Below are 19,511 nucleotides of genomic sequence, written 5' to 3' on the forward strand. Positions count from 1 at the left end.
CTACTTACAATGAGTTATCCATTTACATATGTGGTTGGATAATTTTTACTGGAGCAATTCAGGGTACGTTCCTTGATCAAAGCAACTACAGAAGGAAATGGGATCTGGGTCATACAAGTGGAAGGGAGTACAACTAATTACTACTGAATAAATGAATCAGGAAAGCTGGGTTGGTCCTTGGAATTAGGTTGTAAATTCTTCAGGAAGGACACTTATCCCTTATTAATTAATCAGGAAGTGTACTTCCTCCAGAGAACACAACCTAACTGCTAGGATCGAGTCATTGCATCATTAGATCATTTTTTTAATGTCACTTTGGAGAAAAGTGTCTGTTAAAGGAATAATTGTTAATCTATTTTTACTCTGAAAAAAGATCACCATACACCATATCCTCTAGTAACCAACTGCAAGAAAATTGCAAAATTCAGTTGTCTGGCTTCTTGTAGTTAAAGACTGAGTTTTTGAATAACAGCCTTGTTGTGCTTTGTTTAGAAAATCTTATAAGTATAATGGACTAAGGTATATTTTTAAACTGGAGCAGTTCATTTCATTTTTCCAGCTTGTTCTCCTTACCAGCTTTGTTTCTATGGAACAGGCAGGTACATGGACAGCACTTCATCTGGGTCATCGTCCCGGTCACAGAGCCCACTGCTGCTTAGCCCTGCTGGTTCTCAGTGCACCTACAGCAGCACAGGACCTTTACTGCGGTCTCTAAGGTAAAATTCAGGGATAACCTTTCAAATCCTTCATTCTCCTCCATTTAAACAGACTCCACCAAAAGCCATTGTCTCCTGTTTCTTTGGTTGTATCCATGCCATTACTTCCCTATGAAGTCAGCATTGCTCTCTCCATGGGCCTGATCAAGCGAGTAATGCCCAGGAGATCAAGTGTAATCAATAGTCACAGGGAATAGTGGGTAGAATCATTTCATGTAAGTTTCAAAGATGATTTTAAAATCATTGTTTGTACAATTTGAGTTTCTGTGGAATAATGTGGACTCGCTAAACTTAAATGTCAAAATAAGTTTGAAATGTAAAGTTTATATACACATTGTCTGAACCACTTCTCCCATACGGGGTTGCGGGGAACTGGAGCCTAACCCAGCAACACAGGGCGTAAGGCTGGAGGGGGAGGGGACACACCCAGGACGGGACGCCAGTCCGTCACAAGGCACCCCAAGCGGGATTCAAACCCCAGACCCACCGGAGAGCAGGACCCAGTCCAACCCACTGCGCCACCGCACCCCCGAGTTTATATATTTAATTGAATTTTATATTTAATAATCCTTTTTTATTTAATTTGATTTAATATCACATAGTTGCAGATCAGATAGAGAAATCAGAGGGAAAAACATGAAGAATAAATATTTCTGCCATGTTTTCGTCCGGAAGGAGAAGGTGGACTCAGTTGTGGAGTATACTGGAGTTTATTTAGGGTCTGGACAGGAACCGTAGTCATGGACAGGCGTGGGTCTTCGGACTGCAAACATCGTTTATCAGGAAATCCAGAATCGTGGTCAGTAAACACAGGCAACAGGTCAAACACGAAAAAACGGATCAGATCACAGGAAGGGAAGAGGTTCCAGGAGAAGGACTCAGGCGGGTGGGCTAGGAACAGGGATCAAGGATCAGAAGCGAGAACCAGGATGACTCAGAACGAGTGAGCTGTTGGCGAACAAGGTTACGCGTCCTTCTATGTTTGCTTCTGCCTTATATCCTGCCAGGTCCCAGGTGTGTCTGATTATGTTGATGGCATGGGTGTGGCAATTTCAGTTCAAAGTCTACAGTTATATAACGGATATAGTGTTTTTTTGGTAAGTCGAATTCATATATTCATTGTTTTAATGATTTTTAAATAAAACCTTCAGCATATAACCTTTTTAAGTTCTCCAATGTCATGTCGGGAATGAGTGATGGACTCAGGTGTGGGCTTGTCTTTTTATTGAAAACAGGAGAATGCCAAAAGAATGTTCGAAATTCATGGAGTCGATTGATCAGCAAACATCGTTCCGGGGAGAAACACAAGAATCGTAGTCGGTGAGGCAAAACAGAGATCAAAACTAGGAAATCTATAACACAGGGGGGCAAGGAAACAATCAGAAGTAAAGCGCTGCGGCTTCTTATCTGAGGTTCCGCACTGTGGAGCTTCCAGGACGCCCTTTTATACCGTTGCCCTTTGATTGGCTGCAGGTGTTGTTGAGAGGCCATGACAGTTTGGGGAGCAGGATCAGGGGACAGGCTTTAGCAAAATGGTCAACCAAGGTGAGTATGGTGGTCTTACCTTCAGACAAAGGAAGGTTGACCAGGAAATCGACTGGCACGTGAGACCAAGGATGGGAGGCTATCAGTAGGGGTTGAATTGACGACTCCCGTGTGTCCAACGATTCCTGGCCTTTTCAAAGTTCCTGATCTCCTGACTACCGACCTCTGCTTTGTCTCGTCGTTTACACCCCTTGTTTTCTCCAAGAAACCCTGAGTGCTCATCGCCCGACCCTCACTTGTCCCCAGCTACAGCTCTTTATCTCGCTCCTTGGCTTTGTTTCTTAATAAATGGAATCCGCGATTGGTTTTTACTCACCTTTGCCCCGGCTTCCATTGTTCCATGTACATTGCTTTGGAGAAAAGCATCTGCTAAATGAATAAATGTAAATGTATGTTAGCAAACCCCAGGAACCGTTGAAGCACCTTAATGGTGGTTAGCCTATGTCATTCCAACACAGCACGGACCTTCTTAGGGTCTATGGCCACTCTCTCTTTACTGAGAATATATCTCAGGAAGGACACCTGTGGCTGGTTTCTCTCCCTTGACGTTGAGGCGAGCAGCCGTTTTTGAGATATTAACATTTATTTCTTCCAGTATGTGATGTCACTCAGCCCACCAACAATGACAGAGACACTAAAATTTGGGCTCATTCGTTTGTGCTTCGTGTGTGCCCATTTGTGCCATTTAAACTGCGGTTGTATCTCCTTTGGTATGGAGATATTAAAGGTTGTTTACATGGCACGTGACATCACTCCAGCTCCCCGAATCTGGGTTCATCCATTTGTGCTATGTTTGTGCCGATTTGTGCTTTTCAAACTTCGGTTACATCTCCGTTTCTTTTGGCGATAATGGAAGTTGTTTACATGGCACGTGACATCACCAGCCCCCCATCTCAAAAGCAGCAATGGTACAAATTCTAATCTTTACAGCACAAAATGACACAAATGTAGCACTAACGAATCCTGAGTTTTTTCATTTGTGCTGCTTGTAGGAGGACCATCTTCACAGAGCTTAAAGGTTTCTTTGATTGCTGCATGTAACCCAGTACAGTAAATTTGTATCTTACCACATTCTCAGAATAAATGTACCAAAGTGACCAAAGCGGCTTTGCGTTTGAAACGCAGATGTCCCTGGGAACCTCTTGTATAGAGACGTAATGTTTTGTTTTGAGGGAAGTGCTGACAAGGGAACTTTAGCACATACAGTATCGATAACTGTTCTTAATCATACTGTTCCCAAGTCCCCATCTCTGTGTCAAAGGATACAGTACCAGCACTTGATAAAATGTATACAATGCAAAAATCCTGTCTCTAAAGTAACGAGCCGTTTCTTGCCTTTTGTTAACTTTGAATAATCTGTTGTCCTTTTCAATAACAACAATAAAATGACATTGTGGATGTTTGTCAAACCTCTCCATTGCTTAACAGAACACAAGTGCAGAATGCTTGCAGACAAAGGGAGGGGGTGTGTATCTGGGCAATGACACTGTGTCTTGAAATAGGTGACAGAACAGACAGGATGGGACCTTGGACATATGGAGGAGAAAATAGACGAAGTGGAGGCAGTGGCCATGGGCTTGGTTCAAGGTCACGATCTTGGGAATCATGTTCGTGGTCCAAGAAACAAGGGTCTTGATCCAAAGATGTGTGGTCCGAGGTTATGGTCTGAAGAATCATGGACATGGTCTTAAACCAAAGAACTTGGAACAAAGAGGCATGAAGAAAGGCGTATGGTCTCACAGGACAGCCTTTGTGTCTTGGACCACATTGTTTTATACATTTATTCATTTAGCAGATGCTTTTCTCTGAAGCAACGTACATCTTATAGAAAAAACAATTTGTGCATTACTTTAGGAGAAAGAGGCATAGCTGTTGATGTGTGATTCTTAAGTACATTTACTCATTTAGCTAACACTTTTCTCCAAAGGAACTTACAATGTTAAGGTTATAATTATCACAGGCTTACAATTATTTAACCATTTATACAGATGGGTAATTTTTATCAGAGCAATTTAGGGGAGGTACCTTGCTCAAGGGGACTGTAGCTGGGGATCAAACCTGCAACCTTTAGATCCAAAGACAGTAGCTCTAACCATTACACTACCAGCTGTCCAATACAGTTAATACAGCTAGTTTGTTTCCGTCACCACATGCACCGATGTTCATCACACAAGTAGCTGCATAAAACTTTACCATAATATCTCCAACTCCTAATCATCTTCCTAGTATTTTTTTTTGAGATACATAAAAACTACAAATATTCACATGGTTCTGTAAAGGATTGATCCGAGCATGAACGCGTGTACCTTACGGGCATGAACACACACACACACACACACACACACACTTTCTGAACCGCTTGTCCCATACAGGGTTACGGAGCCTAACCTGGCAACTCAGAGCGTAAGGCTGGAGGGGGAGGGGACACACGTCCATCGCAAGGCACCTCAAGCAGGACTTGAACCCCAGACCCACCAGAGAGCAGGACCTGGTCCAACCCACTGCACCACCGCACCCCCCCGGGCACAAACATTCATACCTTACATGAACTTAAGAGAGCATGGGCGAAATCAGTCCAGAAGAGATGAGTTTTAAGACCATTTTTAAATATGAACAAATATGCAGTAATTCTGAGCGAGAGGGTTAGGTCGTTCCACCACAACGGAGCCAGAACCGAGAACCTCCATGCTTTATCTTCTGTGTGTGGAACCACCAAGCGGGCAGATGTGGAAGAGTGTTGCAGTCTGGCTGGTGTGTTGCGAATGATCAAGTCCTGTACTGGGAGCAGTTCTATTGATGCATTTGTAGGCCATAACCAGTGTCTTAAATTTGATCCGGGCAGTTATGGGAAGCCAGTGCAGAGAAAAAAGTAGAGTAGATAGATGCAAATGCTTTGGCAAGTCAAACACAACTCGGGCAGCAGTGTTCTGAATCAGCTGTAGAGGTTTGATAGCAGTAGCAGGAAAACCAAACAAGAGAGAGTTGCAGTAGTCCAGATGGGATGTCACCATGGCCTGGACAAGTAGTTGCACATAGTCAGTTTTGAGGTAAAGATGGATCCTGCGAATATTATGCAGGATGTATCTACAGGCCTGGGTTGTGGTTTCAATGTGCTGAGAAAAAGATAGACTTGAGACAATCATCACTTGAAGACTCTTAGCCGACAAGGTAGGCAAAATGAGTGAGTTGTGCAACTTGATCGAGAGGTCACGACAGGAAGACAGGCCAGCTGGGAGGTGTAGGATCTCTGTTTTGGAGTTGTAGGTGGTGATCAGACATCCATGCAGAGATGTCTGACAGGCAGGCAGTGATGCACGCGGAAATGTATGATGCTCCCGGTGGAAGGAGAGGAAGAGCTGGGTATCATCAGCGTAGCAGTGGTATTTGAATACATGGGAGGCTATGACTGGGCCCAGGGAGGAGATGTAGATTGAGAACAGCAGTGGACCGTGGCCTTTGGGACACCAGTTGACAGAGGCAGAGGAGAAGAGCAGGAGCACCCCCAGACCACTTGATAAGATCTGTCAGATAGGTAGGACTCAAACCATCTTAGTGCTTTTCCTTTGATCCCAAGTTGACTAAGGGAGGAGAGTAGAATATGGTGATTGGCAGTGTTGAATGCTGCAGACAGGTAAGGTGGATGAGGACAGAGGAGAGGAAGGCTGCTCTGGCTGACTGGAGAGCATCAGACACTACCAGGAGCACCCTCTCCGTGGAGTTACTAACTGAATCTAGACTGATATCCATCAAGGCGATGGTTCCAAGTAAGGAAATCAGACAGTTGATCACAGGCTGCTCGTTCTAGAGTTTTAGACAGAAAGGAAAAGAGGGAGCCTGGCCTATAATTCTGGACCGAGTTAGGATCCAGAGCGGGTTCTTTTACCAGAGGTGAAATGAGAGCAGTTTTGAAGGCAGATGGGATGCAGCTAGAAGAAAACGAGGAGTTGATGATCTTAGCAACAAAGGTGGAGAGTTGCAGGGAGATGGTCTGTAGAAGTGAGGATGAGATTGGATCTAGCGAATAGGTGATGGGTCGGTGTGGTATCAGGAGGTCAGAAACTTCAGATTCTGAGAGTTGCTTGAATTCAGAGAGCATGTCTTCGCAAGGAAATCCAGCACAAACAGGGCAGGATGATGCCAAGAACTTGTTCGTGATTGCGTTGACTTTGTCTCTGAAAACCAAAACAAAGTCATCCACTATAAGAGAAGAAGGAGGAGGGGGCGGAGGACACAGTAGCGATGAGAAGGTGCCATAGAGTCTGTGTGGTTTTTTTGTTGCAGACTGTATTTTGTTGTAGAAGAAGGTTGTTTTAGCTGAAGAGACAGCAAAGTGAAAAGTAGATAAGGGTTGTTTTTAGAGATCCAAGTCCGTGCGAGTCTTGGATTTATGCCATCATCACTCTGCAGCCCGGAGTTTCGTCCTGTTAGTACATAACGTATCAGTCAGCAATGGAGTGGTACTTGGGTATGCTGGTCTAGAAGATAGTGGACAGAGAGAGTCAAGGGTGGAAGATAGGGCAGAGAGGAAAATGTTAGTAGCATTGTCTGTTGATCGATCTGAGATTTGCGCAGCAGACGGGAGAGCACACCGTGTGGCAAAGAGAAGGCAATAAGGCGAGAGAGATTTTAAGTTACGGCAGAAGGTAACAATGGGTGCAGAAGAAGGAGAGGGATTAGTGGTGAAGCATGGTTGGAAGGAGACGAAGCAGTGATTGAAAGGATTGGAGCGGGGTATCAGACAGTATAGGACAGCGACAGTTACAGGAGAAGACAAGGTCAAGGCAATTGCCAGCTTTGCAGCATGGGACAGGGAGAGGGAGAGGTCAAGGGACTGCAGGAGCAACAAAAGGCCAGTTGCATGAATGTCCTCAACATGCAGATTGAAGTCACTCAGGAGAATCAGCAGAGTGGTGTCCCCTGGGAGAGAGCTCAACAAGATGTCGAGATTATCCAGGAAGTGGCGGTGAGGGATGGGGGGCAGTACAGAACAACCACAACAAGAGTGACTGGGGCAGTGATAGAGACAACATGCTATTGAAAGGAGGAAAGGTCATGCAGATGGAGAGAGAGAACAGAATATTCCCACGGAGGAGAGATGAGCAGGGCCGTACCTCCACCTCTGCCAGAGGGACGGAGGGTGTGGGAGAAAGAGTAGTTACTGGAGATGGCTGCAGGTGTGGCTGTGTTGTCTTGGGTAATCCAGGTTTCAGTTAGGGCCAGGAGGTCCAGTGAGAGATAGGAGGCATAGGCAGGTATGAAATCAGCCTTTCTTACCGCAGACTGGCAGTTCCATGGAGAAATAGAGGGTTTGACAGATGAGGATTAACCAGGTTGCTGTAGCAGCAGGGGTGTCTGAGTCTTTGGTGGTGGTGTTGTTGCACAGTTCAGTTGCCGTAAACAACTTTGATGTTCGACAAGTTTGACTCATGATCCCTTGCGGACCACGATGGTGATGGCGGACTTCACATGGTGGCAGCCTCCCTCGGTGGACTTCCACAGGTAGACTCCCTTGTCTTTGCACCCCGAGTCTTTGCACCAAAAGGCTGCTGCTATCTCTGCTGCTACGAGTCACCAGCTGCTATCATCAGCTGAGTCCTAATCAAAATTGACACTACTCCCACAGTGAAAAACAAAGCAAACAGATGCCATTTTAATCAAGTGGACAGAGACACTCCTACTCCACTCAACGGGACACAGTATTTTTACCTTTACAAGCACCCATCAAAATGCAAATTCACTTAAATAAGTAAATCCATAAATAAATAAACATAACCGACAACTTCACCAACACACAACCGATTGCTTCTTTCTAACCATACAGCTACACAACAAGAATGCGCAATGGGATATAACGCTAGTAAATAAACTTACCGTAATCAAAACGAACTGCAGCGACGATCCTCTCATATGAAATATAATGCACAATTGTATACACTGTCTGAATGAGAAACAAGTGTGCTGAGACCAGTTAGGTATGATCGGAGCAGCAACTCCTGTGGTCCCCATGAGTGTTATCCTCTGAGGCTGTGACAATATTTGCATTAAGTCCACACTCAGTAGGTCAAAATTATCTCTTGGAATGTTGAAGTTCCCCACTGATTGATCTGTAAATAAAAACAATATCCAAAACCCTTTTAGGCAGCCATTTTTGGAGCTCAGTTTGGCAAATACTTTTGGATTGAGGGCAACAGGAGACCGTAATGATCCCCAGTCCCCAGGTGTCTCATAAAATCTCTCCAAACTAGAGAAGTATTGAATATGACAAAACATTTGGAAACAGATTTATTATCTTATGATATTTCTGAAGGAAAGACAGTGATTTTAATAGTCTTGGAGAAGACTATTAATACTATTGAGAAGGTTTTCAGGGGTATTCAGCTGAATACTATTAAAAGAAGATTATCTTTACAACCAGAAAGTTTACTATAGTAAGATATCACCTTTAGTACTACTGGGACTGATGTTTCAGGGTTACTTGGGTATAATAGTGTATCATCAGCATATACAGAAATACAATGGTCCTCTTCATGGATCTTAGTACCGGAAGTCTTGAATGCATCTAATAGCTTCTACTAAAGGTTCAGTCATAAGTGTGAATAGATAGGGGGAGAGGGGGCAGCCTTTCCAGCACCCTCTACCAACAGAGAAACTGTCTGACAGAAAATCATTTGTGTTGACTTCCACCAATTGGTTTGAATATTAGAGCTTGATTAGGTTGATTAAATTATTACTTGTCTTAAATGAATCCAAGAACACTGCAAACATTTCATGAAACTTGATTATCCATGATCAGTGAAACCAACAAACTTTACTTCAATGAAAGAAACAGTGTTTGATAGCTTCCTAAGCTCAATTTTAATTGGTATTTCAATCCTGATGTCTTAACATCATCCAGTTTTACTTTTAGATCGCTCACCTTTATGAGCTCAGCTCCTAGACTATTCAGAAATAGCTTGATACACTTTCTTCCATCGTGTCCATAACAATGCCCATAGCTACAAAAGTCTTTCTGACTTTTTCTTTAACTCCTTTGGTTAATTTACCTTTCCTCAAACAGGTGTATAATGTTTTTTACTACCCTTGAAGCAGGGCATAGCTTGAGTGTTTAAGACGTGGCCTATAAAAGTTGTCTTGTGAAAACAAAGTAAAAATTGTGGATTTCTGGAGTGGAGAAAGAAATTAAGTGGCCGTATTTTTTCAGGCCACATGACCTCGGGATATAGTACATTTTTATGCAGAGGAATGTAATTACATTAATCGATACACGTGGACATTTTGCATGAGTGACTGAGTAGTCAAGCGTTTTCTTTGTGATTCAACAGTAAAAGCTTTTCTGAGACTTACGTACAGTATATGTACAGCCTTGTCGTGCTGGAGAAAATAGATGTGTGTGATGTTCTTAATGTGTGCTGTTTCTGTTGCTAGCCACCCGGGGGAAGGAGTCATTCAGCTTATCACGGTTGCTCAATCCTGCAGCCTTGGCATCACAATTGGAGGGGGCTCTAACCGTCCTGATGGGCCAGCTGTCTTCATCCAGGAGGTCCTCTCAGGGGGTGACTGCCACAGGGTAAGAGAGAGAAACCTGGCTTTCTGTCTGTGATGGGATTACTGAACATCCTTCCCACCTGTTCTGTATGGCATCCTATGTATCTGTATGTGGGCAGAACAAGCTTAGTTTTGTATGTCTCAGTACTGCATTTTCGGAACAGACTCTGGAGGGACGGATTCAAACATATTCAGAAACAGTTTGGCATCCAAAACTCTCACAATCTTTACTTTACCTAGCCTCAAGTGTCTTATTTTATTAAAGCCCGCAAATGTCAGTTAAGAGGATACAATTGATTTCTAGATAGTTCTGCCTGTGTTTGGAGGAAATAAAAATGCATAGAAGAAATAGGCAGTGTTTCTGTTATTGTGTCAAAGTGATTTCATCAAGTGATCATGCATTTTATGTAGCGTAGTAATAATAGCAAGTATTAAGTTAGTATTGCTCATAATCAGTAAGGGGACAACTGGGTGTAGTGTGTGTTGGGTTTAATGGTTGGAGCTGCTGCTACCTGCTGGACCCAAAGGTTGGAGGTTTAAATCCCACCCTCCAGCTGTCTTGTCCTTGAGCAAGGTGCTTACCCTAAATTACTCCAGTTTGTGTACTTTACTTTCTTTAATTTTCTCCAAAGCGACTTTCAATGAACACTGTGATGTTTTATCAGCCCTCACCTCATTCATCCAAGGTGACTTACACTACTATATGCACTATTTGCAATGAGCTACTCCTTCATACATCAGTGAAACACACTCTCTGTGTAACTTGCACACTATGAGTGACTTGGAGTCACCAATTTACCTGAACAGCATGTCTTTGTACTGTGAGAGGAAACCAGAGCACACCCAGAGGAAACCCACGCAGACTGAGCAGGGATACAGCTCACATTCTCTTGCACTGCCCAGCAGCTGTGAGACGGCAGCACTACTCACTGTGTCACCCGTAACGTCACCCAGTTGTAAAAATTGGGTAAATAATTGTAGATGGATTAACATTGTAAGTTGTTTTGGAAAATTGTCAGCAACTAAATGAATAACTAGAAATATAAAGACTGAAAATGCTCCTGAGAAAGAATCATATATGAGCAACTAATGTCTTCAATACTTAGCTCCATTCTGTATCGCAAATCCAGTCAATATCAGTAAAAATTAACACAATAAAACAATATTTGAGTAAAAAAATTTACAGGTACTTTAAAGTATGTTTACATTTACACTTACGTTTACATTTATTCATTTAGCAGACACTTTTCTCCAAAGCAGGGGGGGCGTGGTGGCGCAGTGGGTTGGACTGGGTCCTGCTCTCCGGTGGGTCTGGGGTTTGAGTCCTGCTTGGGGTGCCTTGCGACAGACTGGTGTCCCGTCCTGGGTGTGTCCCCTCCCCCTCCAGCCTTATGCCCTCTGTTGCCAGGTTAGGCTCTGCCTCCCTATGACCCCGAATGGGACAAGCGGTTCAGAAAGTGTGTGTGTGTGTTTTCTCCAAAGCAACTTCTAATGAACACCATGTAGTGTTACCAATCCACACCTTATTCAGCCGAGGTAACTTACAATGCTAGAGACACTACTTACATTTACAATTAGACCCAATGGGTTAAATATCTTTTGTCCACAAATGAGACTGCTGGGAGATGTAAAGTGAATGGCTGTTGGCAGAATCCTGTTAATGGCTGAGCTGCCCTTGCTGCACTTTGATGATTTACAGTAGGAACTAACTTGAATTTAGAGATGGAGTACTCTTCTTTTACGTATGAGAGCTATGTGGATGAACTATGGTTTATGGTGTTGACACTTCCCATTCTCTATATGGGCAGAGTTAGAAAATATACAATACCAAATATTGACCACAAAGGATTAGAATATTTCCTGTATTTATTTTAAATATTATAATTAATGAATAAATGTTGTAATTCTGTTTCTCTGGTAAATTAAAATGATACTAATTGATAGTGTAGTAGAAGAGTTTAAGTATCTTGGGGTCTTGTTCACGAGTGAGGGGAGAATGAAGCGTAAGATCGGCCGCAGACTGGGAGCAGCAGCAGCAATAATGTGGTCGCTGTACCGAACTGTAGTTGTAAAGGGGGAGCCGAGCCATTTATTTTATTTATTTTTATTTTTATAGAGCGCTCTTCTCACACAGTGACACAGAGCGCTTTAACACAGGCAAACAAAGAAGACAGTCAACTAATGGCTACAATAATGAAGAACTTATTATGGAGCTATAAGTATACCTACTGGCCACCGGAGAAAGGAACAAAAACTCCCAACTGAAGGTTGAGGGAGAAAAAAACCTCTGGGGGTCCATGGGCCAGTGGTTGCCCACCCCTCCTGGGCATTCAAGAAAGTAACAATTTGTAAGCCAGTGTGTAACAAGTAATTATAATGTTGGTAAATGGCATCTTGGATCCTCAGCTCGGCATGGAACGTCTCGATCATCATGGCAGATGTGTGGGATTCGTCTGTCACCACTGGCCGGCCTCCTCAGGTCTTATGTAGCGAGGTAGTGCTCAATGAGAAGATAGGACAGAGTTAGTAATTTGTTACTTAAGTAAATTTGAAATGCATTTTTGTAAAGGTGATAAAATAAACAACCAAGGCAGGTCGAATTACATTACGAGGTGGAATGCCTGAGTGAACATGTAAGTCTTTAGTCAGTATTTGAAAACAGAAACAGACGGGGCATTTCTGACAGTAACTGGTAGACTATTCCACAGTTTAGGTGCTCTATAACTAAAGGCGCGAACTCCTACTGAGGTCTTATTGATCACAGGTACTTTAAGGTAACCTGCATCTAATGAACGGAGATATTGTCCTGGGATATAAAAATTAATGATCTCACAAAGGTAAGCCGGAGCAATGCCATCTATTGCCTCATAGGTCAAAAGTAAGATTTTATAATCAACTCTGTAGGAGACCAGGAGCCAATGCAACGATTTAGGTACTGGTGTTATATGGTCGTACTTCCTAGCTCTAGTAACAATTCTCGCAGCAGCATTTTGTACCAGCTGCAGCCTGGATACAGTCTGGCATGAACAACCTGACAATAAAGCATTACAGTAATCCAGTCTGCTGGAAACAAAAGCATGAACCAGTTTCTCAGAATCCCGTCTACAAAGGAATTGCCGCATTTTAGCTATGCTTCTTAATTGAAGGAAGCATGACTTAGTCAAAGCATTTACATGCGATACAAATGATAGCTTTCCATCCAGCAGGACACCCAAATCCTTGACACAATCCGGACGCTTGAAGGTAATACCATTAGCCATAAGGCAAAGCTCTCCATTTACCAGTCAATTTATGTCCCTACCCTCACCTATGGTCATGAACTTTGGGTAATGACCGAAAGAATAAGATCACAGATACAAGCAGCTGAAACGAGTTTTCTCTGCAGGGTATTGGGACTCACTCTCCGTAATAGGGTGAGGAGTTTGGACAACAGGGAGGAACTCAGAGTAGAGCTGCTACTCCTCCACATTGAGAGGAGTCAGTTGACGTGGTTCGGGCATCTGATAAGGATGCCCCCTGGGCGCCTCCCTTTGGAGGTATACCAAGCACGGCCAACTGGGACGAGGCCCTGAGGTCGGCCTAGGATCCGGTGGAGGGATTATATCTCACAGTTGGCCGGGAACCGCTGGGGATCCCACAGGCTAATCTGGAGGAAGTTGTGGGGGACAGAGGCGGCTGGGCCTCTCTGCTCTCCCTGCTGCCACTGCGACCATATTAGGACAAGAGGGATGGATGGATGGATGGATGGATGGATGGATGGATGGTAATTAATCTGTACTAGGTATACTTGTAGCACTATAATAAGTTCTTCATTATGGTAGCCATTAGTTGACTGTCTTCTTTGTGTCAATTTTTCTTGCTGTATGCCTGTGTTAAAGCGCTCTGTGTCACTACATGAGAAGAGCGCTCTATAAAAAATAAATAATAAAAATACTAATTTGACATTTAAAAAGCAATTTTTATCTTTAGGCCCAATAAAAGATATATATTAGTTTGTTTCCTTTTTTATGTTATACCAGTTTTTGGTTTGTTCACATAGGGGGTGTGGTGGCGCGGTGGCGCAGTGGCGCAGTGGGTTGGACCGCAGTCCTGCTGTCTGGTGGGTCTGGGGTTCAAATCCCGCTTGGGGTGCCTTGCGATGGACTGGCGTCCCGTCCTGGGTGTGTCCCCTCCCCCTCCGGCCTTACGCCCTGTGTTGCCGGGTTAGGCTCTGGTTCCCCGTGACCCTGTATAGGACAAGCGGTTCTGAAAATGTGTGTGTGTGTGTGTGTGTGTGTGTGTGTGTGGTTTGTTCACTCCTGTGGGTGATTATGGAGGATCCCTCAGCAGAAATCACTAAGCCACCTTTTCTTTCTTGTATCAGGGTCCTTTGTTGAATTCTCTGCAGGTATATGCTGGCAGAGAGAGAACCATCTGCTGCCACTAGAATTGGCTGAGCATGCAACACTTAATTCAGTCTAGCCCTTTGTTTCATTTAAGTGTTTATTATTAACAGAGGGGTGTCTGGTGGTGCAATGCATTTGGCAAGTGCCTGCTGTGTGGTAGGTACGGGGTTTGAGTCGTGCGTGGGGGGCCTTGTAATGGACTGGCATCCTGTCCAGGGTGTTTCCCCTCCTCCTTCAGACTTGTGCTTTGTGTTTCCAAGATAGACTCCGGTTCGCTGTGACACCGCTTGGGACAAGCAGTTGTTGACGTTGGTTATCAACAGATAAATCCTGGGTCAAGAGAGCTCAGATAATGGAAAAAATTTCAGAGCACAAATCCTCATCCATGTGGGATAACTGAGCTTTTAGTGTAAATGGCTTGTTTTTCTGTTCTTAGTGTGCTTACGGGTTCACTTACCTCTCAAGAATGAGGATTTTGGCAATATTATATCGGTGGTCTTCTCCGAAAATGTATGTTTCATTTTGTCAGAGGTACAAGTTCGTAATTCAAGATTCTGAATAAAAATGGAAAGTACTGGAAAAACTGTAATTTATTCAGCAAGTCTCTAACTGCTCAGAAGATTCATCTGAAATGCTTTCAATCCGGGGGTGCGGTGGCGCAGTGGGTTGAACCACAGTCCTTCTCTCCGGTGGGTCTGGGGTTCAAGTCCTGCTTGGGGTGCCTTGCGACGGACTGGCGTCCCGTCCTGGGTGTGTCCCCTCCCCCTCCGGCCTTACGCCCTGTGTTGCCGGGTAGGCTCTGGTTCCCCGTGTCCCTGTATGGGACAAGCGGTTCTGAAAATGTGTGTGTGTGTGTGTGTGTGTGTGTGTGCTTTCAATCTACTGAGCATAATCCCTGGCAAAACAGCAGTCATCCATAATCATCTCAATACCATCAAATGATGCTTGAAATAACCCAGAATAAATTTTAGACATTAAAATGGTGCAGTGTTCATTACATGTTTAAAGGTGCCTGTCAAATGTGAGGAATGTTAGAGGAAGCACTGCACAGTGCACTTCACAGTGAATGTTGTGGTTATTCTGATTTATGTATTGTGCCTACATTCAGATTTATTTAAGCAAGATTAGATCTGTTTGTCATGGCACAGTTATAAAGATTTATTTATATCACTCATCTTCCAGAAATTAGGATCATTCTTGCCCTGTTCTGGAACATCATACACATATGAATGGCCTTTAAACATGTCAACACACAATGGGTGATGTCTGATATGAGTGTCTGTATTTTTAGGCACTTAATGTGGCTTATGAAATACCTGTATTATTTTGATTTTGCTACCTAGGAAAGATAGTTACCTATGTATACACTCAGTCTTGTTACCCACAGGACGGCCGACTGAGACCAGGAGATCAACTCATTGCTATCAACAAGGAATCTCTGATTGGAGTTACTCATGAAGAAGCCAAAGCCATTGTCAACAATGCCAAATTCAGGTACTTATGCTAATTTCAACTGTAACATGTGGGTATCAAAACATTAAGTCATAACTGTTCACTTTTACACTTTCTTTTGGAGACTAGAAAAGGAACAGAAAATATAATGTATTTTTTTGTTATGACAATAATTTTGTGTCCTTGAAGCCAAGAACCTTCAATGGATATTGCTTTCATCCCTGGAAGAGGCCCATTTATGAGTGGAATCATGTTACAGAATGGAGTCCAAAGGGCTGTAGGAAATGGACATAATGCCTGTAGGCTAAAAATACATGTAAAATCCTCAGAGGTGAGTGTCCAAGACCTGTCATTTCTCTTTGTTGACAACATCAATATCAAATGAAAGTCCAACCATTTTTAATGAACAAGAGTTTGGGGCTCCCACTGCACAGTACTGGAGTGCCTGCTTTCTCAAACAGTACATTAAAGGAATGCCTATTAACAACATAAGTCAACAGCAGTATGGCTGAATTAAAGCCTGTCTTGTCTGAAATATTGTTATATAAAGAAGCTTATATGAATCTCTCCATTCTCTCCCTGAATGCTAGAGCAATATTATAAAAGATTTATCAAACCTTCCTTTGAATGTAGCATTCTTCAGTTCTGTTCTCTGCTTTGTAGAACCAACAAGAGGATCCCATGCCAGTGCTTTCATCGTCTCTTGACGTGTGCCCCCCTGACACTTATGAATCAGGTAGTCATCCTCAGTCATGCAGTGGCTTTATAAGCTTAGTGCATAGTCCTTTAGCTAATATTGCAGATGCTGATATGTGCACAAGTATAGAAATGTTAGCAAAAAATTAATTTTTATGTTGTGATGAAATCTTCCTCTTTCTCTGAAGCGTGTATCAGCACTGCCTCCATTTGTACATATGCTTGCAGACTTCATTGCAGCTGCTATTACTACATAATTCATACGGTATATATACAGCCGTCCTTCACCTAAGAGTTACTTCATCTTCATCTTCCTCCGCTTCTCCCTGGGAAAGAGTTACTTTGTTCCATTAAATCATCCTGCTAGGCCAACACTCTTTGTGAGTGGATTGAATTACCTTTTTAGATATAGAAGACAACAACCAGTTTCCAGATAAAATACGTAATGCAAAATTCATTAAAATACCAAAATGAAAGGCATTATTATGCATGTCAATTACAACACCAACAAATTCTATGTGTAACAAAAAATATTATTTCTATCTTGTCTTTTGACATTGTATTTTAATTCAACCCATACTGATAACTGCTTGTGCTAATGCCAACAGGTGGATGTCCTTAGCCTATCATAGAAACATAGGGTGTGAGACAGGGTACACCATCGATACTGTACCAGTACATTTAAAACATAATACTGTATTCAATTTATATTTCTCTGCCTTCGCAGCCTTTCCTTTGAAATTTGTTTCAATCCTTCAGTAAGACATTTTGATAATTTAGCACTCATGTGTTTACAATATGAAGTTTACAAGAGCATAGTTTATGTCTTTTACTCTGCAAACCATGCAGCCAAAGAGACACTGGGTAGTGTGATGAACCAGGATGTTAAATGATCTTTACTTCATCGTGAGATTAAGGCTTTATTTATTTTAGCTGTCATTGTTTCCAGGATAATTTAGAGATTAATACATTACATTCATCCTGGACATAGCCAGAGTGACACTACAGAGGGACTAAAACATTGAAACACGTGCTGTATATCTCTGATACCAGTGGTGATGCCATTTTAAAGAGTAAAAAAACCTGTTGTGGAAGTTACTGCATCATGGGAAAAGGCCTCTGTACAGAATAAAAACCTGGAAACCTTTTATTAATATTTTATATTGGTTCATTCTATGGGATCTCATTACATAAGGGTTGAGTTTAATCTACTTCTGTTCCTTTCACAATTTAATGGACAATTGGATTTCTCTTGTTTTTACTTTACTGGCACAGGCATTCCATCCTTGGTACAGTGAAGGTCACCTAGTCAATTTTAAGTGGTAATTTTGACATGCTATTTTAGACTTGGCTAAAAAATACGCTATGCAATATGGACTGTCCCCTTTACTCTCCAGGTGGGAGAGAGCCATATAGAAACTATCAGGTTCTATCTGATTCAGTACCCTCACAACAATATAATACTTGGCCACCCCTGTCTGGTTGCCCATGATCTTGTACTGTCCTGGAGCACAGGGGAAAATAGTTTTCTCAAGTATGCCTTACTTCCCTCTGCGAACCGTCACCTTAACGTGGTGGAGGGGTTTGAGTGCCTGAATGACCTCAGGAGCTATGTTGCCTGGGGCTATACGCTCCTGGTTGGGTCTCCCAAGGCAAACAGGTCCTGGGTGACAGACGAGACAAAGCACGATTCAAAACACCCTTATGACTATAAAATCAAGGCTCTTGTTCATCCTGCCCGGTATGGGGTCACAGGGGCCCCACCCTGGAGCCAGACATGGGGGAGGGGCTCGCATGCGAGCGCCTGGTGGCCAGGTCTATGCCCATGGGGCCTGGCCGGGCTCAGCCCGAAGCCAAGACGTGGAGCCACTCTTCGGCGGGCTCACCACCTGCTGGAGAGGCCGGAAGGGGCCAGTGCGTTGTGATTTGGGCAGTGGTCGGGGCCGAGCGCCCGGCCGACCCAAACCTCGGGCGCCAACTCTGGCTTTTGGGACTTGGAATGTCACTTCACTGGCGGGGAAGGAGCCTGAGCTAGTGCAGGAGGTTGAGAGATACCGTCTAGATATAGTTGGGCTCACTTCCACTCACAGCTGGGGTTCTGGAACCACTCTTCTCGACCAGGGGTGGACTCTCCACTATTCTGGCATTGCCCAGGGTGAGAGGCGGCGGGCGGGTGTGGGCTTATTAATAGCCCCCCAGTTCAGCCGCCATGTGTTGGAGTCTACCCCGGTGAATGATAGGGTCGTCTCCCTGCACCTTCGGGTCAGGGAACGGTCTCTCACTGTTGTTTGTGCTTATGCGCGTAGCGGCAGTGCAGAGTACCCGGCCTTTTTAGAGTCCCTGGGGGCCGTGCTGGAAAGCACTCCCACTGGGGACTCTGTCGTTCTACTGGGGGACTTTAACGCTCACGTGGGCAGCGACAGTGACACCTGGAGGGGCGTGATTGGGAGGAACGGCCTCCCTGATCTGAACCCGAGTGGTGAGTTGTTATTGGATTTCTGTGCTAGTCACGGTTTGTCCATAACAAACACCATGTTCATGCATAAGGGTGTCCATCAGTACACTTGGCACCAGGACACCCTAGGTCGGAGGTCGATGATAAACTTTGTAGTTGTTTCATCTGATCTTCGGCCATATGTCTTGGACACTCGGGTGAAGAGAAGGACTGAGCTGTCAACTGATCACCACCTGGTGGTGAGTTGGATTCGATGGCGGGGGAAAAAGTTAGACAGACCTGGCAGGCCCAAACGCATAGTGAGGGTTTGTTGGGAACGTTTGGCGGAGGCCCCTGTCAGAGAGGTCTTCAACTCCCACCTCCGACAGAGCTTCAACCAGGTCCCGAGGGAGACTGGGGACATTGAGTCCGAATGGACTATGTTCCACACCTCCATTGTCGGGGCGGCAGTTCGGAGCTGCGGCCATAAAGTCTCCGGCGCCTGTCGCGGCGGCAATCCCCGAACACGATGGTGGACACTGGAGGTAAGGGATGCCGTCAAGCTGAAGAAGGAGTTCTATCGAGCCTGGCTGGCTCATGGGACTCCTGAAGCAGCTGACGGGTAGCGGCAGGCCAGACGGAATGCGGCTCTGGCAGTCGCCGCGGCAAAAACTCGGGCCTGGGAGGAGTTTGGTGAAGCCATGGAGAAAGACTTTCGGTCCGCCTCAAAGAGATTCT

General features: G+C 44.1%; 1 protein-coding gene across 1 annotated transcript in view; it reads left to right on the forward strand.

The window, feature by feature from the left end:
* The window catches only part of LOC108929579 (syntaxin-binding protein 4), a 61,620-nt gene that overhangs the window by 22,228 nt on the left and 19,881 nt on the right, over positions 1-19,511 (forward strand). The window contains exons 7-11 of the mRNA XM_018744218.2: positions 596-716; positions 9,687-9,828; positions 15,579-15,685; positions 15,833-15,974; positions 16,307-16,382. Coding sequence (XP_018599734.2) covers positions 596-716; positions 9,687-9,828; positions 15,579-15,685; positions 15,833-15,974; positions 16,307-16,382 — 588 coding nt within the window. The remainder of the gene's footprint in view (positions 1-595; positions 717-9,686; positions 9,829-15,578; positions 15,686-15,832; positions 15,975-16,306; positions 16,383-19,511) is intronic.

This window comes from Scleropages formosus, chromosome 3, assembly GCF_900964775.1.
Source record: "Scleropages formosus chromosome 3, fSclFor1.1, whole genome shotgun sequence".
Lineage (NCBI taxonomy): Eukaryota > Metazoa > Chordata > Actinopteri > Osteoglossiformes > Osteoglossidae > Scleropages > Scleropages formosus.